The sequence below is a fragment of the Antedon bifida genome, chromosome 4 (assembly GCF_963402885.1).
Source record: "Antedon bifida chromosome 4, ecAntBifi1.1, whole genome shotgun sequence".
Classification (NCBI taxonomy): Eukaryota; Metazoa; Echinodermata; class Crinoidea; order Comatulida; family Antedonidae; genus Antedon; species Antedon bifida.
The window spans coordinates 17,880,618-17,907,139 of NC_136229.1; the positions used below are offsets into that span (position 1 = coordinate 17,880,618).

Genomic DNA, 26,522 nt, shown 5'->3' on the forward strand with positions numbered 1-26,522 from the left:
GTAATAATACTTTGTTTTTCAAGAAGTAGGGCACACTTAAGTAGGGCGCTGATGTCATTTTATATAGCTATCAAAATCTTGCTACTACATTAATTGCAGTTTAGCAAAAACAGCATTCATAATTTTACTGATTAAAATTAGTTTTGATTGTTGGGGAATAAACAATTTCTCGTTTCCTTGTCATTTCTGCCAAGTGGTCTATTGCCGATTTGAACCATCGTGTTCAGCGACACCTGTCTTCACGCATCTTTCACCAAGTTTGACGCAGAAAACGCAGGTCTTATGGGAAGGTTTTAATAGGGCAAAAAAATTGACAGATAAGTTAAAATAGTCTTGAGGGATGGTATTTAGCTGCGTGTAGACGGAGATCAACGTCAAGACCGACGTACAAAACTTTTGATGAATGACGTCAAGAATTTTCGCTTTTAAGTTTTAGTAATATTTTCACCAATAACTTGGCAATTTCGACCAGTTTAAAGGTGGGTAACCTTTCAATAAAATAAAGTTTCAGGAAATAACATAAACATGGTATAAGCCTGTCTCTAAATCTACTGTATAATGAACATTTATTCAAAATAGTCCATTTGATAATAATATTTTTCTCCTCAAATTTTAGCCCTCTTTCCAAATGTTACCCAATCAAATGAGTTGACTAAACATAGCAAACTTACTAGAAATACTCATTTGATTGTTACCTACAAATTTAATGTACCCTACACTTAATTTTGTTTATTATTAAAGTACTTATTTTCTTCCATAGTTGCCAAACGGTGAGTGCCCATTAATAATATTGACATTACTGAGTATAATCCCATGCTTGGGTATAATCCCACTCCCTAATTTAGGCTAAATTTGGTACTTTTTGTACCTGGGATTAAACATGGTCATACAGTATTACCTTTGGTTTGCACAATTTTATAGTTTGATTTGGAATAAAAACGAAATTGAATTGAATTAAAATTGTATTGATTAAATGCCTACTCTATAGGGTGGAGAAAGAGGAAGTGCTACAGATACGAATACCCATTCGCAACCCTCAAACTTAATTTAATTTTAATCATTTTATTCAATTATTTCTTCAAAGTGAAATACTTTTATGGACACCGAGGTGCACTGGTCAGATAACGGGACTGTGAATCATCCAAACATTGTTTGACCGTGTTTTCACATAAAAATGAAATTCGCTTTTGAAATCAATCTACCGTGTCGTTCATCAAAAACTCGTTTTCTACAAGATATTAATGACATTTTAAATTGAATTCATTAGTTTAAAATACTCAATCAACCTTTAACAATAATATTTACATGTTGGATTTTTGTTCATGTTTTTAGAGCATGGTAGTAGGGTTACATTTTAATGTGCAATATAATTAAATTTAGCATAGTTAATACCAACATGCATCCCAGTCAAAAGCATCTTCAACATGTATTTTTTTTAGATTTTTCAAACTAAAAATACAGCTTAAATTGAAAATATACGATATTGACTAGCCACATCCAATTTGCTCAAAATAAATAAACATGGTCACTATATTATTATTAAAAAAAACAATTTACAAACATCGTTGCCTGAATTTGTTTATTACTACATGTGAATAAATCACTGAATAAATAATAGAAAAACAAACAATAAAATCTAATTTTTATATATTTCAGTAGAAAACAAATACTACTACGGTAATAGTACTGTAGACCAGATTAGGTTTGTTGCAACTTTAAAAAAATACATTGACTGAAAGACTTATAGAAAACACCACAATCATGGTGTTAAAACAGTGTGTCAATACATGAGAGTTTTCCAAATTTAGGATACTTACTGACTAATACTAACTATAAAAAGAAAGTAAAAATATATTGTACTTTTTATCAATACAATTGACAGAGTATAGCCTCTTGTTTAATGTGGCTATAATAGGCCTAGCATACCATTACAGACAAAATATGTTTATTGTATATATATATATACATATTTTCTTACATAATTTTGATTAACGGGTAGAGAGCTAATTTATTCCGGTAAATCTTGCTGGCAAAACCGGCGTATGATTGGAATATGTATTTATAAAACACCACGAAAACGTACAACACATCCAAAATAGTTTCACACTAGGTTACTATGTCTTTACTTGATTTAAACAGAACATAGAGGATGTATAAAACACTTGCGATCACACATAGCACTGTTCCAAGGAACACGACAACGAAGTCGTTCTGTTGTCCGACGGGAACTTGCAGAATGATTGACATGCCCTCCTGTAATGATATTAAAAAATGTTGCGAAATTAATTTATCATCAATCACACACCTGTCAAAACAGGCGATGGAACAAAATAACATTTGAACATAAAAATTAATTAATTTTCAACTAGCGTCGATCCGCGGATGATATCGGCTATCAAAATTTGTCTAGTTTTTACGGTAATTGTTTTTAATCTTTTGAATAATGGCGGTTTATGGGATGATGCGAGTTTTAAAACTCTTGCCGATTATACGTAATCTGTTGATTTGTATATTATGTGATTATGCTACAACTGGCACATAATGCATCCAAGACAACTGGTGTAGTTTTACTGTAGAGTAATTGTTTTTAATATTTAAATAATAATTATTGTACAATTATTATACTATCATCTTCAATTTTCAATATGTTACAATAATATAATATACAATCAGAAAAAATGGCAAACTTTTCACAATTCTTAAAAAAAAATTACTACTTTGTATATACACTGGCATCATACTTTGGAAAATAAATAATAATGAAACTGCATGATTATGTTGTCTGATTAGAATCACTTTAAATTAAGAATTGGTTTGTGCTTATACTCAGCTGCCTAATATTAAGAGAACTAAAAAAAGTTAATACATCAATCGAACGGTATTGACATGTACCATTGGACCACCGATAAATAAATCAAACCCAAACAATTAGTGTATGGAATGTCTAGATAGAGAAATTGTCTCAAATTGTCTCTTTATTTCTGCATGTGGTCTTTAATTAGAGGGAGACGTTATCTTATTGCATTTAAAAAAAATGTATTTGAACAACCATTCTAAAAACAACAAAAAAGAAGTTTAAATGGAAACAACCATTCTTACGAACATAAAAATGTTCAAATACTGCAAAGAAATGAAGTTTATATCATAAAACGATGTCTTTAGAATCAAATTTCCAAACAGTTTGAATTAAATGCTATGTAGTAATCTTTCAACATCTCATATATCTTTAGGCATGTTATCCGATAGCGAAAACCCCTAAATCCAAAATTAAAATTGGTTTAATCTGCATGGAATTAATCCATTCTAATCCCAGACTTAATTCAATAATCCTATTTCAAGTATTTTCATCCCAGAAAATTGATTCAACACCTCTAGGTTAGACGGACAGTGTCGTTAATCTAGATCAACTTTAAAGTTTTTCCACCTAAAATAAATCTCAATAAATCAACCTTAATCCATGTGGATTTAATACTCTAAAATTAATCTTTATTCATGTTTCTTAATCCCTATTAAAAAAAAAAGTACAGTATCATTTTAATCAATAGCGATACATATTTCAGTAATGTTTAATGTATTAATGTACTTTAAATACATTGTTTGAAGTTTGCATTGCGAAATCAATATGTTGATAAAAGTTTGCGGTACATCACGTACATATATTGGTTCTGAAAATAACTTGAGTATATATTGCTATAATGATGATTTGCTTGAAAAATATAAAGTTTTCAATTTACAATCACATATAAATATTATTACAAACATCTGGCAAATATCTTGCAGTCATTTCGTTTATTTTTAAAAACACATCTCTGTTGCCTTTCTTTGAGAAAAACGAAATGGATTTCTTTCACTCATCACGCTGTCAAAATTATTTAAATGCCGTAGACAACTAATTATTTCATTTTAATAACAAGGTTCTTTTTGAAAAGTGAAATGTGTAAGTGCCGACATGTAGTTTTATCATAAAACTATGGTATATTATTATATAGAGTATAAGTAATAACCGTCATTTATTATCACCACCTTGGTGGTGTCAGGCTAGTTATGTGGAGATTTCTTTTAATTCTGTTAAGTTTCTAAAAATTCAATAAAGGTAGAAGGTATATAGTATAGTATCATATAAACATAAATAAATATATTAATATATTGATTTTCAGCAGGCAAGTTAAGCTCTGTCTACACTATCAAAGTAGTTCAACAACAAAAGTGTGACATGCCCAAATATGGTAGTGATTTGCCCAAATTGGTAGTGATTTGCCCAAATATGGTAGTGATATGATATCATCATGTCCATATATGGTCACATCAAATTGTTTTGTCACATAAGAATGATAGTGTAGATAGATCTTTAAAAAGTTTTAAAGTTTGAACCAGTCTAAAAAATGAAAGGGTAGCTCCAGTCCTGTAGTACCACTTTTAGAGTGGCTTATTTCATGACGTTCTGCTTTACCACTGACGAAAGGTAAGTAGGGCTATTTATCAATGTTGAAGTTTGCCAAGACCCTGAGGACAAAATATTTTTATCATAACTATGGTATAAATAATACAATTTTTCGGTTTTCAAAGTTTTGTTATTTTAAAATAGAAATTAAATGCATTAACTATAGCCAACATATTTCCTGCATTGATATTTGTTCTGGATATCTAAAAAAAATTGTAAGGAATGGTTATGCTGTCTTAATTAGCATACAAAGAAAACACATTAGTAAACGACATACTTGGCTTAATGTGAAATGTCTGTTGACGAAACTGTAAATTTAATTTGATTCTTAAAGCTAAAATGATTTATATAATTTGTCCGATGTTTATGGAAGATGACGGAGATGAGGAAGAACTTAATAAAAACATAATTAAGCCATGAAAAATTCTAAAATATAAAGAATTTATGTTTCATAATAATATCTTTATATTTTGCATTATCAAAATGATGATACAGTAATATTGTTTGTGGAAATATTTCTATAGATATTATATTATTATTACAAAGGATGAATTAAAGAGTGACATTATGGAAAAACATTAAGGGTCGGTGACAAATGGCTAGGGGTGGGTGACAAATGGCTAGGGGTGGGTGACAAATGGCTAGGGGTGGGTGACAAATGGCTAGGGGTGGGTGACAAATGGCTAGGGGTGGGTGACAAATGGCTAGGGGTAGGTGACAAATGGCTAGGGGTAGGTGACAAATGGCTAGGGGTGGGTGACAAATGGCTAGGGGTGGGTGACAAATGGCTAGGGGTAAGTGAAAAATGGCTAGGGGTAGGTGACAAATGGCTAGAGGTGGGTGACAAATGGCTAGGGGTCGGTGACAAATGGCTAGGGTTTTAAGCTAATATTACGACCCCTAATTTTTTTTTACCATTAAACATTTATGCTAAACTTTTATATCAAATACAAAAGTAAAACCATGATACTATAACTTAAATGCCGTCTTTCACAGCTAGTAATCAATGGTCATTTTTAGGAAACTCAAAAACAGCTGAAATTCAATAAACTTGGCAGGCTATATAATAAATAACATAACATAATTATTAAAAGCTTTAAAATTTAATTAACACCGACATTGAACATGTGGTGGAACATAGTAACTATAGAATACCACGTTCTTAAATATACCAGCCTCATGATTTTCTGTCAAATAACTTCTTATCGTGTTTTTAAGTACGAGGGTGTATTCTCCCAGTGGGATTACTTCGCAAATTTCTCTTAATTACTATACGCTGCTAGACTTCTTACTTAATGCTAATTGAATTCTGACGGACTTGGCAATTTTTTCTTCCTAACTTATTACATTTTTCCTGAATGAACTTTTGCACCGGGAAATCATTTAATCGGCGAATCAACAGTATCGTTTAAACATTTTTTTAATAATTTCTGTACAAGTACATAAAAAGTTATTTCCCAAGGGAAATTATTTAATTTACGATTAAAACAACGAAGGAAAAAATATAATCCATACAGTAGGAAGTATAAGGTTTAAAGTTTGTTTAAGAAACATATTTTTAAATAAAATGTGAAAGAAAAATAAATTTGTGTACTACTGTTTTGTGATTAAGTACACTATATATACATACTTACTCAAATAGAGAATAAGTATGTCCTTTTAACATTATCTATTTAAGTAGGTTTATATTCAGATCTATAGTTTAAGTTAGTTAAATAAGACAAATTGTAAAAAGACTAATAACACAGAGTATTTAAATATCTTGAGAATAAGGTACATACTTAAATTAAACTTAAATATTTAAGGGTACTATTCACATATTTTGATATAATTTTTCAAAGCAGCACTGGTTTGTTATATATAAGTATGTACTTAATTGTAAAGTATGTCGGAATCTTTCAAATCTTGCGGTCTTTTAGAAGAAGTTTTACCGACTTATTGCATACTTAAATTAAATAAATGCAATTGTTGTCATTTTGCGATGATGCTACAAATGTTCTGATATGACGATCAAATTTCAGTCTGATGTTCTTTATAATGTCTTTGAGTTGGAAGGAAGTTATCCAATCAACGAGGGATTTTGTTTCTGTTTTCTACAATCGCTGGTAAATACAGTATACATTAATGTCATGCTTAAGGCCTTGATCTAAAATTTAATATAATTTGTACGTTATTACTGAGCTAAATACCAACTTGTGTTACATTAGTGACAATACACATGATAGGCAAAATTAAGTGAATGTTCCTTCTTGGCAAATTATGCTTTTTAGAAAATGAGCCCTGCTTTTTTAGACTCAATAGCATATTTGTTTTAGCTCAAAATATAGTTTCCCAAATGTACAATAAGAGCAAATGTTCATTGAAAATAAAACAATGAATTAATAACAAAAATAATTACCAAAATATCATCTGTTTTCTACTCCTTATTTCTTAAGTTAATCGAAAATTGGTTATATTATAGTATTTTTTAAAAAAGGTTTCCTGAATGAGCCTCTCTTTGGATGTGCCAATGATTAGTTTAACCAATATGGTGTACCTTTTTGAAATATTAATATACATTACAAACATCCATTATTCTACTGTATGACATAAATAATGAATAAAATTAAAGATGAACAGCTTAAGAAGGTAAGGACCAAACCAACAACATTAAAGACAAACTTGTGAACATTAAAATTTACAAAAAGACAAGATAAATTTACCAAAAGTATAACAAATAATAACATTCAAACAATACAATAATATTAATAGTAAAAGAGCACATTACACACCTAAATCTATTTTTTCTTTAATGGAAAATAACGTAATATGGTTGATAGACATTGATTGATTAATAATTTCTAAGTTTATTTAAAAAAATAAAAAAGGATGATTGAATTTTATCAGCACTTAACTAAGATAACTATGCAACAAGTATCAATAAATTCCTAGCATTTTATCACTTTACCCTGTCATTTTTGCTTACATTTAAAATATTTTACACGCTTTAAACTTTGTTTTGACAAGATTTTAATTCTGAAACATTCGCCTGGGGAAGAAAACTTATTAACCGTTTGACGGACATGAAAAAAGTTTATCGAAAGCGACACTGTAAATTGAGAAGGCAAGCACGGATCAAACAAGGCATTACCCCCTTCAAATTAAATCAATTCTATGAAAAAAAGTGTAAATCTCCCTAATGACCAACGAGGAAATCTGAGGGTAGGTATTCGACATGGCTGTTACGAAACAGATGTACTGGAAAACTAGTTCATACTCATTTTTCCCTTCACGTTAATTTCGACAAGCCAGTGAGGGAGCGAGTGAGAAATTGTTTGGGGAATTGGATTGCTGAGTATTTCATTAATAAATATGGTAAATTCTTGCATATTTTTCTGGGTCATATAAATTAAGATTCATGAGAGAATGGACTACGATTAAACTTAGCTGCCCTCCAAGGACAAATTCAGAAAATTAATACCAGAAAGGTAACTTGACAAATATGGATATCTTACTGAAATGTCTTACATCAGTTTTTCTTTTTTTTATTAAATTGTAATATGCGTCAGCAGAAATTGATCAGAATGTCCCGGAGAGGCTTTTTTAGGAAGGGGGGACGAAGAGTTGAAGATAGCCAAATGACGGTGGCTAAATTCACAGACATATTTAACATTGTTCAAACCTCTAGAAACTAAATGTACTGATGATTATAGGAAACAGAGGTCAGGTTTAATTACCATGGCAATATTTGATGACCTGTCACATATGATGTACAAGAATATTGATGTTTATCCGCTTTGATGTTTAACACAAGCGACACACACCTTTTTAAAAAATGATTAAATTAATTAAACACTTTCTACAGTCACACTCTTTGAATAAAAAACAAGTTTTAGTTCATAAACCTATAGTAGTAGTAGAACACCTATCAACAAAGTGTCCCCTATGGGACTCATCACCCATATTAAGAGTTCATATTCATATTTACAATTAGGTTTACCAATATAAACAATAATGATGATAAAAACAACAATGAAGTTTTTCAAAGCAATCAAATATTATCATTATTAAATATCACCCTCTAGAGTTCCATAATAATTAAAACTTTTACCCAAATATTAAGTAAAATAAATTTAACAAAGTTAATTTGTATTTAATAATAATAATATTAGTTTATCAATTAATTGATATAATTATATTTATCTTGAAATACAAGGTTAGTGTATGTACCTACCAGGACATTATATATTAAAATTAGGTTTACATTGTATGACATTTACTATGAAATATTATAATTAATATCAATTAATATTACCTGATCTTTTTAGGGCACCAGGAATAGTCAAATATTATGATAAATAAACAACTTTAATTTAGTTTTGTTTTGGATTTTCAACTATTAAAATTAATTATTATATTTCTTGCATTAACATTGGCAAATAACGATAATAATCAATATTAATAAATCACTAAATTATTCTTTGCATTAGAAAACATAGTACCAGGATTTATAGAATATTCTAATGAAAAAAAAGTGTTATTGCTGTTATCGTGTATAACAGTAAATTTTAAAGTGAATTAAAACAGTAAATAGTGCTGTATCTGTTCATCCACTAATAAATTCACAATTAAAGTTCCCAAAACAAACTTAGCAAATTCCACTTCTCAGACTCAAAGGGCATTTTTTGCCACTGCACCTTATAGTGTACAGTAGTAGGCCTACATCATTTGTCAACATTAAGGCACTTTAAATCTGTTCTAAAAACTCATCTTTTTTTATTCTTTTCTGTAAGCATTGTGAGATCTTTTTGGTAAAGAGCACCTTAGATTAGTATTATGTACAGTAGTAATTAAGGTTTGTTTATCCTTTTAAGTCCAATTAAACTTAGTCAATTATCCCAACCCATTGAAGTGACTATTGTACAGTAGGAAAGTTAACAATTGACATGGTGCTGATATACACCACACCAAATATCTATATCTATCGCCACAGTCAACCATGCCGATAGAACCATGCCGATAGACAGTAGTTTAATATGCACGATGGACTGTTTTATAGAAAAATTTGTCTTATCCTGAAAGATCCTTCATGAACTCATCTATAGTACATTTACAATTCACAACCATTTGTGGAAACGTGCCTAATATAGTAATAATAATAAATAATTTACTATTATTACATATATTTTTTTTTTATATAGAAGGTCAATATTAAGAATTAATAAGCTGCATTATTATTTTTAAAGAGAGGTTGATGAACTGTTTTTCCAAAAGTACACGCAACATTTTTTATTATCTTCTCTTTTCAGTATTGTTTTTAATATAGTTAAAGTACAGATTTAAATATAGTATAAAAATAGAGTAATTGCTGTGAAGGTCGATATTTATAACCATCAATCAAATCATTTATTTTTATTAGGTAAATCTACACTTTAAGTATTACAAAATTATTGTTTTGAGTCCAACATTTTCAAAATGTTATTTTATTTAACAGATTTGGCATAACATTAATGACTAAAAAAATATTAAAACCAATTTTCGCAAATAAAAACATAAAATTGAATTATCTCTTTAAACGGAGAACTGTTTTGTTAATGGTTGTTGCTCATAGCATAGTGGTCGATATACTAAGAACTAGACATGTGCTTTGTACCAACTGAAGTGTACATGTATTAATGATGAGATGCCGTATAAAACAAAGTATCCTATGGGATGGGATATGAATACTCAGGTACTGTCATTCACTGTGCCAGTAGCCTTCAATGGCTCTCAGAATCTTATAATGAACAGTATAAACTTCTTCATGTATTCAACATAGAAAGAAAAAAACCTCTAAAAAAGTTACCAAAGTAGTCTTCTATAAAATAATTTGTTTTCAATAGAAGCCCTACAAACAATTTACTATAATAAATATGTATCGTACTGCAGAATAAATTTGAATTGAAAATACTGTGTTTTAAATAACATTTTCTAATAAAGTTTGTTAAAAGCTCAATGAACATAGTGATCTAACAAAAACGATACTCACATTTTTTCTTATACTTTGCCAATGACACAGTTTCGTTTTAGTATAACTACACGGAGCAAGGATTAGCTTGCGGTCTTGATTTATGTTAGATGACTCTGTATCATCTGTAGAATGTAGAACAAATATTTATTATAGTTATGATAACCAAAAAATAATGTTCTTTTGTCTTGTGTTTTATGTAAGTCTGTAAATGGCGGGCTCCCCGCTGTTGATTGTGAATTTAAAAAAAATAAATACATAAAAAAAAAAATTATCAAATGATAAAAATAAAATATTTGAAAGAGGGTGTGGTTTTTTTTAATAAGATGGCCAGAGTATGACTTGCCTATTTATGTATTTGACAAGTATCATACAGTTTCTAAGAAAATCAAGGCCAAACAATTTCCAATGCCAGAAAATATTAATCGGGCATTTTATATAATGTACTTTAGACATAAAAATATTACTCAAACCACATTTGAGATAATTTTTGCAATGATACAACTATGCAGAAAGACACACTACTTCTGTTTATCTCGACGACATCTGTTTGACATTTTTCTCAAAAATCAAACATCCATCATCACTTTATGCTTTTGATATATATCTTAGTTGTTTAGTCTGTTTAAAATTTCTTTGTAATTAAATGTACACTATTGAGAATAATGACTGTGTTTTAAAATGAGTTATACATTTTAGGAGCCAAGTGACCAGAAAGTTCATAATGTTCAAATCTAAAGCTCTTTCTACACTATAAAACTAGTTTGAAAGAAAAATGTGATGTACCCATATATGGACACAAATGATGTCATACCACTACCATATTTGGGCACTTTTTGGTCAAACTAGTTTGATAGTGTAGACAGAGCTTTAGAATTCCAATAGTTTGTTAATATCAATCCCATTGTTATCAAGTCTATATATAGACTTTAATGTCTTTAACATTTTATTCTGTGTATTTTAATTGTATGCACATGCTGCTTCTTCCTAGAGAGGTTCTTGAAATAAACACATTTTTGGTTTCTGTATCTAATTGACTTTTCATTACTTAATTACAAAGAGTTGTTCTATCTCTTCTGTATGTTTACAATTAAAATACTCTTTTCTTTGTCATTTATTATATTAATGCAATATCTTAAATACATAACCTTGTAACTGTTTTCTTGTAACATCGTCTAATACTTTAATCGAAACACACCTAATCTACGTAAATTCTAATTGTTATTTTTTCTCATTATTGAGCCGATCAGAACTGTCATTTAGTTTATTGATCAATAAAATGAAGTAAATAAATGAATTACATGAACACATTTGTTAAAATCAATAATTTAAATTAACGTTCATACGATCTCGATACAGGATGACAGATGAACTTGATGTAAATTTTTCTGATTGAAAACTTTCAATGAGTTTTAGTTTCAGAAATATATTGTATGGAATCATAGAATGAATGACAAATGAAAGAATTAAAGTGTGGTTGGCATGCATGTATGGTGAATGATGCAATGAAAGAATAAATTGCTAATGAAGGAATGCATGATAAATGACAAACAAAAAGTATGTGTAAAGAATGGAAAAATGATGAGAGTTTAAATTGAATTTAAACTTGTTTCACTATTGCATGTTTCTTCCCTTTGGCTTGTCAACCTGCATAGATCATTTCTCAATTCCATGGATAACTTTTTTCCATGCATGTCTCTTTTCTCTATAGCATGCATGTCTCTCTTCTCTATAGCATGCATGTCTCTCTTCTCTATAGCATGCATGTCTTTTTTCTCTATAGCATGCATGTCTCTTTTCTCTATAGCATGCATGTCTCTTTTCTCTATTGCATGTGATTTTTTTCTCTATAGCATGCATGTCTCTTTTCTCTATTGCATGTGATTTTTTTCTCTATTCCATGTCTCTAGTCCCTATTGTCTTTTTCCTATCGCATTTCAAAATTCCATGGATCTTTTCCCTATTTGCATGTCGCTTCTTTTTAGCATGTCTACTTTTTCCCTATTCCATTTCTCTTTTCCCTATTACATGTCTCTGATCCCAACTGCATATCCTTTCCCTATTCCATGTCTCTTTTCTCTATTCCATGTCTTTTTTCGCTATTCCATGTCTCTCTATTGCGTAGATCTTTCCTACACTAACAGTGTAAAAGCTGATGACTAAAGTAAATCATTTCATTGTTGATGCGAAGACATGATGTCGATTACCTATTAGAATGCCTCCTATGCCTGTAAGGTGTTCATCAAAACTGGCGCACTACAAATAACCATTATCGTTACACTGTCATAGATAGTTGTACAAAGCCGAAACTTAGTATTTATATCATTAAGACAAAGATCTATGATATTACTGCTATTGACATAGGCATTAAGTGTATTAGGGAAATTGGGGATCTTTCATCCCAAATGAATTTAACCACTGAGGCTGTAGTGATCTAGTTTATATTTTTCATTTTGAATTTACAGAAATGTTATCATCGTCTTAATAACCTTCGTCAAGATTTATTTTTAATGTTCGCATCGGAGAGTCAATTCGTATTTGTTCATTGAATTTACCCACGAGCATTAAATTTTCAAAATGATTTGACCTACCTGGAATGCAGCGTATAAACGTATCTGGGGGATGTATCGTAACATTTGCGAAATTTATAGTTGATTCGTTTGATGGTCTGTGGTAACGAAGATGAAGCGGAAATGACATTGTTAAATTTATTTGACAAGATGTTGATGATGATAACGATTTAAAAGTTTGGAAACTTATAATTGAAATTTCTCCTGACATGTACTCAGGCTTCTCAATATCAATCTCATCCAAAATAACAACCTACAAAAAAACAAATAACAAAGGTAAATGAATTGAAATGTTTAATGTTCAGTATTTATTACTCTTGTCATTTCTGATTAAAATAAATACAGTATATTTATTTATTAGGAATGTGGTCCCAGTTAAAGTGGTCTAATGGTAGGTTGCCTACATATCAAGCAAAAAATTTGGCTTTTAAGTCCCAACTTTTCACTCTCGTAGTTTTAAAATTTTTACAAATTATTATTTTTTTCAGCATTGCCATTTTACTGCTTCATTAGAAAAATTAACATACAGTACCACACATATATCAGTATAATTTACATTTAAAAATAATATTTAACCAAATTTTGGCAAAACCTTTAAAAATTTAAATATAAAAGTGTAATTCCAAAAGTCCTTATTATTGAAACAATTGGTCAAAACTTTTTCTCCATTTTTCAGTGTAGACTTTCACCTCTTCTGAGAGTTTCTAATTTCACTTTCCCTAACTCATTAGGGGATTTCCCAAAACTGGTTTAATTTCCAAACTCTCATTTTTAATGTTATCAAAAGTACAATGAACAGGGCAATTAAATTCCAGAGTAATTTACCTTCCAGCGAAATGCACAAAAATACACAGTATAAAACAAACGTAATTACTCTTAATAATTGAAACAATCTATGCCTCGTTTACTTCATTTAATCTAGCTTATTATAGGAGAGGATAAAATTCGCAAGAGCCGAAGAATTAGAAAATTTAAATCATTAATCAGATGATGATGATTGTTTATGTATAGTCGTTAACAAGATCTGATATAAGTAACTATGATCATCGTTTGGGTTTAGCTATTATATTTTGTTATAATCATTGGATTGATGGTGTTTACTGTGGAGGTATGTAGTTCCTGAGGCTGAGTTTGCTCAGTGGGGAGTTTGGTAAATACTTAGTGGGGTAAACTAGTACAAAGGGGATATTAAATTAACTTGATAATGTAAACCTTCTCGTTATTTAAATTAGAAAAAAAAATGAATTGGAAATAGATGAATTTGTAGATAAATAAATTAAGAATCTGATGTACAAATAAATGAATACGCTGATTGGTAAATTTTCAAAGAGCAAACAAAAATGATATGAGGTGATGGATATATGGTACACTACTGCAGACAATAAAATGAATGAATTAGATAGAGGATGAAGAAAAGACTGAAAAATGAAGAAAATATAATTAAATAACAAAACAGTGTAATGTAATGTAATGTAAAAAATAAATGATTGAGTTAGAGTATAGGATAAATTTAAGAATTAAGAAAATATGAGAAAGACTGAATGGAATAAAAAAAAAATGAATAAAGGTAAATGATTTGAGGTATAAATTGGCTAAAGAGCGCATTAAGAAAGAAATGAATTGAGTAGTACAGTATATCAAATAATAAGGATGAATGAATTAAAAAATAAATGAATGGTATCAAGAATAAATGAAGGGTTAATGAATGACCTGATATATTAATAGATGAATGAATGAAGTATTGAAATAATGAATTTACTCGACATATTGAGTTGATTTATTCGTACAGAAATAAATAACACACAAAAGAAAATCTTCAGAATAGAATTATTACAGTATAGTATACTGTATATAAAGATACGGTCTCTATACAGCATAAAACATAATGAAAGATAATAATAAATGATATAATACTTCTATTAAAAGAGCTTTAATGTAATAAATCCCTGTCGATGTTCATAATCCTGGTAAAACATTTGTAATCATTTGCGAGCAATAATAAAAAATATGTATTTTCTGAACTTATATTTCATTCCAAAATGAACGCACGGTCTGTCTCGACATCTGTAAATGCAATTACTTTACTTTGCTACGGGCATTACAACTCTACTTTTATATAATTCATGCAATTTTAAAATAAGATCGACACTAAAATGAGTTGTTTATATGCCAAAATAGCAATAGCTAATCTATAAAGTGTTTTTTAACTCTCGTAATCGCCAAATAATGTAAAATTTATACATAATTCAAAAAACAATCTAATGGTTGATGTCTTTTTTGAGCAAAACATTCACAAATAAAAACCTTTCAGTCGTGACAGTCGTTTTGTATAATAGTAGAAACGCTGCTTACATCTTTATTTGTATATTCTATGAATATTTTTGAATGCAATATTTTTCTTTATAGATTACATAACTGACATGTTTATGTGTTTTAAAAAATAGATATTTTGAAATGTTTACAATTTCTATAGATTATAGATAGCTGATATCTTTATATTATTTTTTTTTATCTTATGTGTATCTTTTATTTCCATACATAAGTTCATCATCTCTTTAAATATATTTTTCTCTAAAAACACTTTCATTTGGATACACTATGTGTATTATTCTCTTAACAATGTTTGTTTGCTTACATTTTCCATTGGTTTTTGTTTTTATCTTTTCCTACATAATTTCTACTAGTACGGCATTCCTCATTTCCATATCTTTATAATATTATGTGTTTTTTCTCTCAATATTTTCAAATCTGCATATGTATAGATTTAATTTAAAGCACCCAGCAATAATTATGAAATAAATAATAAAATGGTAACGATGATAAAATATGTAAGAATCATCCCAACGATGTTGGTCGACATATTATAAGCCTACCTTAAATGGCATACTGTAAAACCATTATTTTTTATTATACAAAATAATGTAAAATCTCTAACTACTGATAACATACTAGGTAGATACAAACTCACAAATCTAGGTCATTTTATCAAATCCTCAGAAACTTCAAATCAACCAAATTTTATTGAAATTACTACAGATTATTTTTTTACCAAAAGAATTATTACCATTTAAAATGTGTGACAGTATGTTGTATAAATATCACATTACTGAGAATACCTTTATTTTCGCAAACCATTTATTTTAACAGCCAGTAATTTTTGTGATCTTTTTTTTTTGATAGCACAATCTAAAAAATAACTATTGTAGGAGAATAATCTTCTTTGCAGAGTTGATTAATCAATTGATTTTCATCACAAAATGCGCAAGTTTGCAAAATACTTTGATTTGTCTAATCGCGAAATTGCAGGGCTCCGAAAATAAATAAAACAAATCAAGATAAAACACCATTGTATTATCAATCAGAATTAAGTAATAAAAAATTGTAAAAAGGGGTCAAGAAAAAGAGTAAGTTGTAAATGTCGTACATGACAATACAAAAAAGAAGAAAGAAAGCATTGTTGTAATATTTGCAGATGATTTTTATGGATTCATAATGTTGTCATAAATAAATCTTATTTCACGTCATAATTTTGACTGTTTTGTAATGTGTTTAATTTTTCGCATAAAACTCTTATTAATGTTGAAACAAAAAAGAAGAAAGAAGGCATTGTTTGTTATATGTGAAGATGAAGTTTACAAATCTTGTCAAAGATAAATCTTGCAATTTGTTATTTAAACTGAAGGCATTAGTAATATTAAATTCATAAATGTTTTTTATCTGTATAAAAAAATAAAATAGTAAACATTGTTATAGTTAAGATACTGCATGAGTATTTAAAATGTCAATGTCAACATCTTTTTCTTTTGTTAGCCAAGCAATTAGGATTGCCTGTATTTAAAGTGTTGCATGTATACCATAAAAGACCAAGTATAATCCCATGCCTTAGTATAATACACGCCCCAATTTAGAGTAAATTCAGACAGAAGACTTTAGTAAACCTATTTCACCAAATTTTCTTACCCAGGCACCCTACTATCGGTCGGTACAAGTCATGTTAGCTGAAATTCATAACATTCCAAATTTATTATGTTCATTGACTACATTTCTTGTCATGAAAATGATAACCATTTAACAACATTCAAAATGTATTTAAATTGATTTATGTAAAATGTTACTTTGGTATGTAATGTTACTTACAAATTAGTAGTTAGGCACAACAATAATCAAAAAGAAAGATGATCTTGAACTTTATTTAATAATAATAGTTAATTCTTAACTTTATAAACTTTCCCGCCATTTCTTTAAAAAAATAGCATAGTTTTGTCTCACGAGGCTTAACAAAGAAGAGAAAGACAATTTAAGTCTAATATTAACTCATCAATGATAATATAATAATAATCATAGACACTCATTACAGCCAATTTCATTAGCAACCTAGACAATTTCATTATCATTTATATATTCAATGACTTGGGTTAAATCTCAATAGAATACAATTATTATTTCTTGGTAGCATACTACAGTATACAAGGTTCTCCAACGCTTTGTTAACCAAAGCCTTGTAAACCATTCAATGGATTGAACTGATAGTTTTACCTACATGATTAATTCATTCAAATTCAGATTTTCTTAGAATTGAGATACTGTGCATAATACCATAACTCAATATAAGTGTCAATTTTCACTTACCTGAGGACCTCCAAAGTCTATTCTGTTTTTTAATTGGTCAGGATCTACATAAGCCCCACTAGGTATGTGATCTATCATTAGAATATGACAGGTAAAATTGGATGAAATATTGTCCATCATATTTAATTTCACCGTTGTTGTTACATTTCTGTAAATAAACAAATTATGTTCAAGTAATATTATTTTATTATGTGGCAATCCGACAGAACCGCACAGTAGGTACCAGTCACTGTTGGTAAGGGTTTAACTGACTAATTTTTCTCAGAGGCCTTTGAGGCCTGCATAGAGATTGTCCTCTTTTCTTGCTATCACCAGTCCTCTTTCTCATGGAACTGTCTGGGGATGATCTGGGCTATTGAGTACCATTATACTAGTACAGATAGGCCAGGAATGGCATGTGAATTGTCCTTTTGGTTAATACATCAATTGCAACTTATTTTTATACTCATACAAAGAATAAATACACACTACACAGTACTTTTTTATCTACAGAAACAGTTAATTAATCGTATTTAGTAAACATGTTCTGTTTTATTTTAAGTTTATAAATTAGTAGTGGCATTTCAGCTTGGTGGTAAACAAGCTTGCTTACTAAATACTGGGGCATGGGTTCAAATCCTGGCACAATACCAGTGTCACTGCTTCATTACAAGTCTTAGTAAAATGCGTGGGTTTAGGTCTGATGATCTAGCTGATGTTATTTGGTTGTGCAATTTTTAAACAGATTGTTTTCATAGTATTAACAAAGGATTAGTAAAAACATCGCTTCTATAAATACCGCTTAAACTAAATTGTCGAACAAAAGAAATTAAAACACCTTGTTTAATGCGGTATTTTCATACAAATGAAAGTCATTAAAAATGTTTTGATAATTATCACAGGTATCTCAAATAGAGAAAGTATTAAATATTAGTTATAAATTAATTTTAATGATGACTATAATATTATGTTGTTAATTAGCAACATCAAAAGTAGGACATGATAATACAGAATTGATTACAAATAGATATTTATATTATTATTCATATGCAGAAATAGAACATGTCTCTAATTGAAACATTCCAAACAAAAAACATTATTTTTAATAATCTTAAATTAATTTTGATTAGATTTCATCGACATGAATGTCTTCTTATGTAGGCCTATCAGTTTTTGTTCAAGTATGTGCGATTGTGACTTTGTGCCATAAAGTTTACTTAACTGCAAACTATGTGCATTTTTCACATACAATTTACTGTGGAAGATACTCTGTATTGAAAATGTTGACTTTTAAAACAATAACTATCAATTTTTTTGTTTGTGTTTGTACTGTACCAAGTCTCTCACTAATCACAGTAGTTTTCAGATATTTTGAGTAATCTTCCACCAAAGCTGCACTTTCTTTTGATTTGAATAACAAAAAACATCTTGATAGAGCATACTGTACATTTACCATTTTACCATAGATACTGAAGCCTGACAATTTTTTAAACAGCACCCTCTATGTTTGTATGAATTTAAAACCAATTATAGCGCCTTTTATGGCTTGGCCTTCACTTTTATAAATTGTTCTGATATTTTGTTAGGACCTCTGTAGCTCCATTGTGTGTAATATATACTGAACTGAACATTAAATTGGTGCATACATAGCTATTTAACTTGGCTCGGACTTGTTAAATAGAGCAGTCAATCTTCATTAAAATATTCTCCCTATTCAACTCATTAAACTTTCGTTATTATATAATATTTCTCGTTTATTCCTTATAATTGTACTCGAGTATTCTTTCGTACACAGTATGATTCCATAATACACTAAAGGCCAATTTACACAGACGAGTGGTAGCGATAAACAAAAATATAGAATCTATGTTATTTCTTATTCCATTTACACAAAACGCGGAGCAGACGGGCAGTTGAGAGGAAACCAGTTCAGGATAGAAACAGATTCTACGTGGGCCAAGTATGCAGTTATCCGCTTACTGTTACTGTTCGTTTGTGTAAGTTGGCCTTAATGCAAATTTAAACAGTAATATTTAAACAACACACTAAATATACCTAAAGAGTACAAAGAGAGAAAAAAAAACACCTTAATTGAACAAAATGTTAATACAGAAAATTGACACAATTGATTGATTATATTAATATATTTGCTAACAAGAATCAAGTGCTAGGCAGACCTGAGAAGATTATAATTTACATTACAGTAAAATTGAAAATAGTAAATTAAACTAAGGCAAAAGTACAATGGTATCTAATCTCTATTGCACTTTTTATCATTTTGAACAGTAAAACCGTAAAGAAAATTCCCACTTAAAAAGGCTGTCCCCTGAATAGGCATGTCCGTAGGGAGAGTTTAACTGTATTTGGTATAGTAATATATAGTATACATTTATAATAGTAATATTATTTTAAATGTTTGATATATATATATATATACATTCATAAAATGTCAAAAAAAAAATACAAATATTTATACATACAGTACCTGTGGAAGCCTCTTTGTTGTATAAGTCTTGAAACTGCATTAGCTACATCTACAGCAACAAGTCTCTCTTTATCTATTTGATTTCCAATCTCTGTTATTATAAAAGAAACTTGGATAATTAATGAATATCATTTGTACAGTAGTACTAATGTCCAAATAATGAAAGTATGAAATATAGTATCTACAAAGTTTCATAATTTTTCCTCAATACAAGTTATTTCTCTACTTTTGATTGAGTCTACAAAAATTATTTAAATATTAAATATATTGTTATCTATAACACTGAATACACTAAGAATTTAATTTTCTAAAAACATTTTTTTTTTGGAATAAATTATACATAAACTCTAGAATCTATTTTTCGATATGCTGCATTTATTGCAAAACAAGAAAATTGTTTTTTTGAATATGGCGAAAAATAAAATTAATATCAACCCCTCATTTTTTAAAACCTAACCTAACTTATTAATACTATAAAGTTAATTTGTTTTTCTTCATAACATAATCTGTTAGATTACTATCCATGGTGTTGAAATATCTTCTGGTAAAATAAGAACTGTCAATAAATTATCTGGAAAACCTGAAAACCTACATAACGCATCATAACTCATTGGATAACACTTGAACTACATATTAACACGAACACTAAATACATAAATCTAAAATATCTATTTTACAGATTTATTTCTTGCGAATTATTAAGCAATATAATCCTTTATGCCTGAGTATTATGAACTGAAGATAATATTGTCACATAGTTAAAAGTTGCATTGTTGGAATGGTGACAAGCAAGAATATCACCATGTATTAATTGAATCTGGCGTGTCTATGTTACGTACGTCTCGTCAATGGATTTGGAATTAATAACGTTTTTCAAAATGAGTTATTGAGTAGTATTGTAATCTCACTATTCAAAAATTATCAGGTTGAAATATCTGCATGGTTTAATTTTTTTTTGGCTACATTTGTTTTAATCTCATGAATGATTGTTAATGGCTTGAACTTTGACCTTAAAGTTTATACTTAAATTTAAAGTTTTATGTCAACTGAACTCTCAAAGATTTGTTTAGGACTTTATTTATACGGAGCATCTTTTGTATCTTAGTCTTGTGAAAAGATTACTGCCTTTGAGAAAAACAGTGGATGAATATACTCATGTATTCTTGGCTGCTTTATAAAAAATTTAAAAAAAGAACACGTACTCCCACTCCTCACCAGTCAAAATGTGTGTTTGCATCTCAATATTGGCCATTTTAAGTTTTCAAAAACTTATTCCACATGCCATTTACTTTTTTATTTGACATTATCAACAAACATTATTTAGTTCTAAATGTAAGCTAGGCAAACACAACACTAGTTAATGACAATTATTCCTTCATGATATACACACCTAGTAATTTGGCGTTAAGTAGTCACAAATTATTGTATACAATCTCTAAATCTATCTCCCCATAGATCCACAGACGTAGAATTAATTCCTTATAATCTGACAATACATTGCTATGTTCTAATTCATCTTTTCTCGAGAATCGTGTCATTGGTTTTTTTAGTATGTTAACGCTTTGGTTCAACGCATATTCAATAGTACAATGTATTTTGTATCTAAAGATCATTTGATTTTACCGTTAACGACAAAACCCGCGCAAAAGTGCAACTTGGCAGATTTTAAATAAATCGCAAATTAATTTTCTTGCGCGGTAATAATCAAAGAGCCTTGGGCGAATAAAATATATTAAATTCTTAGAAAAAATGAGATTTTACAGAGTATTAAAAATTGGTGTTGAAGTAGACTGATAATTTTCAATTAACTGACGTAAAATGAGGACGATTTAATTGGAAAATAGAAAGGTGGCATTGTACTTTGATAAACATAACCATTTATATAATAAAACAGTTGTTGATTATTATATATTGTCCCACATGAACTGTAAATTAGTTTAATGAAATTCATTAAAATAAATATGGTTTAAATTAATAATTAATAGTACATGCATACAAACAACATTAAACAACAGATCATTCTTGTGTTATTTACAGAATTATACTTTTGAAATTAATTTTGTACTAAATATTTTTACTCATTATTTCTGAGTAATTTTTGGATTAACATCATTAAATATGGTTAATTAATTAAAGTTAATTAATCATGAATAGTATGAATATATTATATAATATTTAGTGATTTTATTAACATATCTTATCAGACAAAATAGAATAATTACTGTAAATACACATCTACTTTTACATCAAAACAGAGTATGTTTATTTTATTTTAATAAACATGTTATAATCATTACTTCATTTTCTTAAAACAAAATAATTATTTATTCAAATGTTAATCTAAATTAAAATAAATTATTAATATTTGTTCTCAAATAACCAATTAGTTCATAACAGCTAATATTTTTGCTAATATTTATTTCATTATAACATTTTAATATTATTTATTATAATTAAAACTAATTATTGTTGTTGTTTATTATTATTACAGTAATGGTTTTCATAAATAAAATAACTCTTAATAAAATAAATAGATCTACTGTGTAACATAGTATCTTTAATTTAATTAATAAACATGTTATAATCATTACTTTATTTTGTTAAAACAATATTATTTATTATTAAAATTGTATTGTATAATTCAATATTATTAAATAATAAATTATACAAATAAAATCATTTTCATGGTTTTCTGTTAAAACAATAAATTTCTTTTCTTACAGATGGGTGTAGATTAAGAAGATTATTTATAATAGATAGACAATTTCAGGATAGTTAAAAGTACTAATTTACACAGGGCTCCAAGGGAGCCCAGTATTTTGGACTGATTATTGGCCACTGTAAATTAAAAATAAATAAACCAATGAAATGAAACAAAGTAAACGATATATTGTACCAGAAAGTGAAGATACAGTAATAGATAAAACCTAATGCAATAAATAAATAATCATAATTAGAATATCAATAAAACATATCACAAGAAACTGGTGGTAGTATAGTTTAATTTTAAATTAAACATACAAAGTACAGTACAGCACCTTAGCACAACTAAACTCGACAATTTCTTTAAAAAAAACTCAACCAAAAAAATGTATTCGATATTCGTTTTTTTGGTGTCCATGAGATTACAGACAGACTTATTCATTAGCCTAATAAAAATTAATGTAAAAAGCATGTTTATTCATTAAATAATAAACATATATTAATAATAAGGGACTGGTATTATAGTTTTACTGGTATACTAAATTTGTTTTGCGAAATGGAAAAGGAATAGAATTGACGATACACTTTTATTATTTTTACGTTTACAGATTTCACATTAATAGTTGAATATTTTCAAAAATAATATGTATAAATTTTATTTGTTATTGTTGTAAATAAATGCTCATAAAAATTCCATGGCGGTTGGAGGAACTGTATAATATAGTATTGACAGAGTATTAAATCATTTATATTGATTGATTGGTAGCAATTGATGTACATATTCATCAATAAATATTATTTAATAATTTAGATTTTGAAATAACAAAAACCAAATGTTATTGATGCATTTATTTTGAAATAACTACTAAGTTTGAATAATAGAAATATTTTTGGTATATTAGGCATTGGATATATATGGTTTTAACAACGTAACGTTTTAAAAATAAAAATTATTGTAACAATAATAATTGTCTATTATCACTAAGATGGTATATAAATAATAAGAGATGTAACTGTAAGGAAAGGAAAGCTTTGGCTATGAACTACTTGTAAAATACTGTGTTTCACTGTATCATAGCACATGTTACACACAGTAGAACCACTAAAGGTGACACCTTCGGGAGCCCTTGATAAGGATGTCCCTTACATAAATAGGATTTGACAGAACTTGAATTGTTATTGTTGAGAAAATACACAAAAATCAGAAACTTTTCATTTGAAATTAAAAAGCTTTGAACCAATACTGTTCACAATCAAACATGCATTCTCTTTCACTGTACAACATTTATAACCAGCTTCTTCTGTGACCAAAATTCTGGAAAATAATTGGTAGGCAACGACAAAATCAATCTTAAACATTTTATCCTTGAATAAAATGATTTGGACCAATACCGTTCAGATAAACATATGCTCTATCTTCATAGCGCATTTCATGTGCCCTACTTTCTGCCAAATAATTGTCAGGTAATTTTCAAAATTCTTAAGGCATTCACTAAAAGAGCTACAGTAATGATAGGGTAGTTAAGCCCTCATAAACAAAATGCATTTCTAATTATCTTGCCTTCTGTGGCTCTGTAAGTAGTTTGAACATTAAAACCCATTTTGCTAATAATATACTTAACTACAGCATTATTAGGAAAAAAATAAATATATCAAAATGGTAATGTTTGAGAAAGGCATGATGATTCCAAAAAAGGGGACTATACCTGAGGAAACAGTTGTGCAGCTATAAGAATTTTCTTGATACATTATTTCATACATTAATTATGTGATAATTTTAGTATACAGTATATCTTTATGCATGATATCTTTATGCATGAACACTGAATTTTGTAACCTAGGTTTGGCAGTTGGAATCCATCACCTTGTGGGTGGAAAAGAAAATGTTGGCTATGACCTACTTGTAAACGCTGCTGTATTATAGCACATACACACATCAGTAGAACACTTTTGGAAACCAAGAAAGTGTCCCCTTGATTGGGATTTTTCCTGAATAGTGTTTGGCAGTACCTGAATTGTTATCTTAAATCACAAAATATACAATATGGAAACCAAAAATCTCGTAACCCACAATCAGCATTTCTAAATCTAAATACTTACTTTTCCTTAGATCATCTAGAATTTGTTCTGATTTGGTATCAAGTTGAAAAGAAGTTACTAAGCAACACATCATCAATATATACACAGTGATAGTACAGTGTGCAAAGGACACCATTTTAACAGAAGATTAGTTGTCCAGTAAGTACTTACATAATCATTTTTATACCTGCAAGATATTAAAATCATTGAAATATTTGATTATAATTTATTGTTATACTGTGGTTCACCACACAAAGTTACACAAATTAAATTCCCTGAACACAAGCAAAATCAGAATTTTCAAAAAGTTTCCAAACTCTTTCTTATAATTAAAAAAAAACCACAGAGTTTTAGAGTTGAACTACGGTATATGCACATTTCAAAGCAGTGCATTTGTTACTAAATACCAAACAAGCAAATTATATTATGAACTGAAAAAACTAAACTGAAATTTATTTAAAGTTGCAGAATATGTTTGAAATGTTTATACTTTTTATTATTAATTTTACAAGACATTTTGTTATAAATTTAAAATAACACATGGCTTGTCTGCAAAAAGGAATATAGTAGTTAGTATAGCAGTATTCCAAAGAAACTTATGCCTATGTCATGGTAAACTACCAGCCCAGTACATCTTAAAATTGCAGACGGCCTAGCTAAGATCACTTCCTCCCATCGAACTCAACAACGCATCAAGGGAACTCGCTGACTTAACCCCTCGGCAATGAAATGCTTTTACTAGTTTTATTGAGGCCTAACTAACAGTCAGCTAAACAACATGATGCATTGGTCTGTTACAAATTATTTACAATTGATACATACACAAATGATTATATTCTTGTTAAATTCTAAAATTGTGATAAATAATTGAAAATAGACTACTTTATTTGAGTAAAACAATGATTGCTTTCTTCGTGTTTACATGCATTATCTGCAGCAAAAGTCTAGCTCAGCATGCTGGTTAAACAACGGAACTAACAACGCACAGTATACTGGCACGATCTAAAAAAAATCGACGCCAATGCTGCAATTAAATATAACCTAGAAAATTGAGTGAGTTTTCCTAGTAAAATTTAATGAACTACAATTAAATGTTTTACGCTGTCAAGGCAATTAATCCGTGTTTCTAAATCTCACATTTAAGTAAATGTATGATGTATAAATACGCTTTTAAATTAATAGGATATTATGCAATGATTATTTCTATAAATTGGGTAATTCCCAAATGAAAACTTATAACACATTTTAAGATTTTTGTAATTCTTATCGCATACTTAGGCCTACTGTGTATCGACACCGGAGTTGATGTATAATTAAAAATTGATAAATTCCTGTATCAAAGGTATCATGACTTGGTCGTATTTTGCTCATATTTTGTGTTATTTGTTTAATTGTCTAACCGCTTATTCCGATTTTATTTAGTTTTACCATGGAGGATTATTTGGAATTCCTTCCTGATCACTTACTTTTATAATTATAGGGTAAAAAAAAGTTTTTGTAGGTGTACTTTAGTGTATTTGTTTTAGGTACGATATAACCAACCAAGTATTGTCGAAAACAAACAATACTTAAGACCAAAATGGATAGGCCTAATTGTGACGGAAAAAACATTTTCAAGTAATTTCTATTTTGATTTACCATTTGTTTTGG

General features: G+C 28.8%; 1 protein-coding gene across 2 annotated transcripts; it reads right to left on the bottom strand.

The window, feature by feature from the left end:
* Window positions 1-1,562: 1,562 nt before the first annotated feature.
* Window positions 1,563-25,811, bottom strand: LOC144839507 (GPI alpha-1,4-mannosyltransferase I, stabilizing subunit-like). Of its 2 annotated transcripts, none has more exons than XM_078694897.1 (7): window positions 25,755-25,811; window positions 24,894-25,059; window positions 20,091-20,181; window positions 17,627-17,774; window positions 13,019-13,250; window positions 10,449-10,552; window positions 1,563-2,253 (listed from the first exon to the last, which is right to left on the bottom strand). In XM_078694897.1, the coding sequence occupies exons 2-7, from the start codon at window positions 25,006-25,008 to the stop codon at window positions 2,107-2,109; spliced, it is 837 nt and encodes a 278-aa protein (XP_078551023.1). In that variant the 5' UTR covers window positions 25,009-25,059; window positions 25,755-25,811; the 3' UTR covers window positions 1,563-2,106. The 2 variants fall into 2 exon arrangements, with proteins under 2 accessions (XP_078551023.1, XP_078551022.1); XM_078694896.1 differs by having other exon boundaries at window positions 25,695-25,799.
* Window positions 25,812-26,522: the final 711 nt, after the last annotated feature.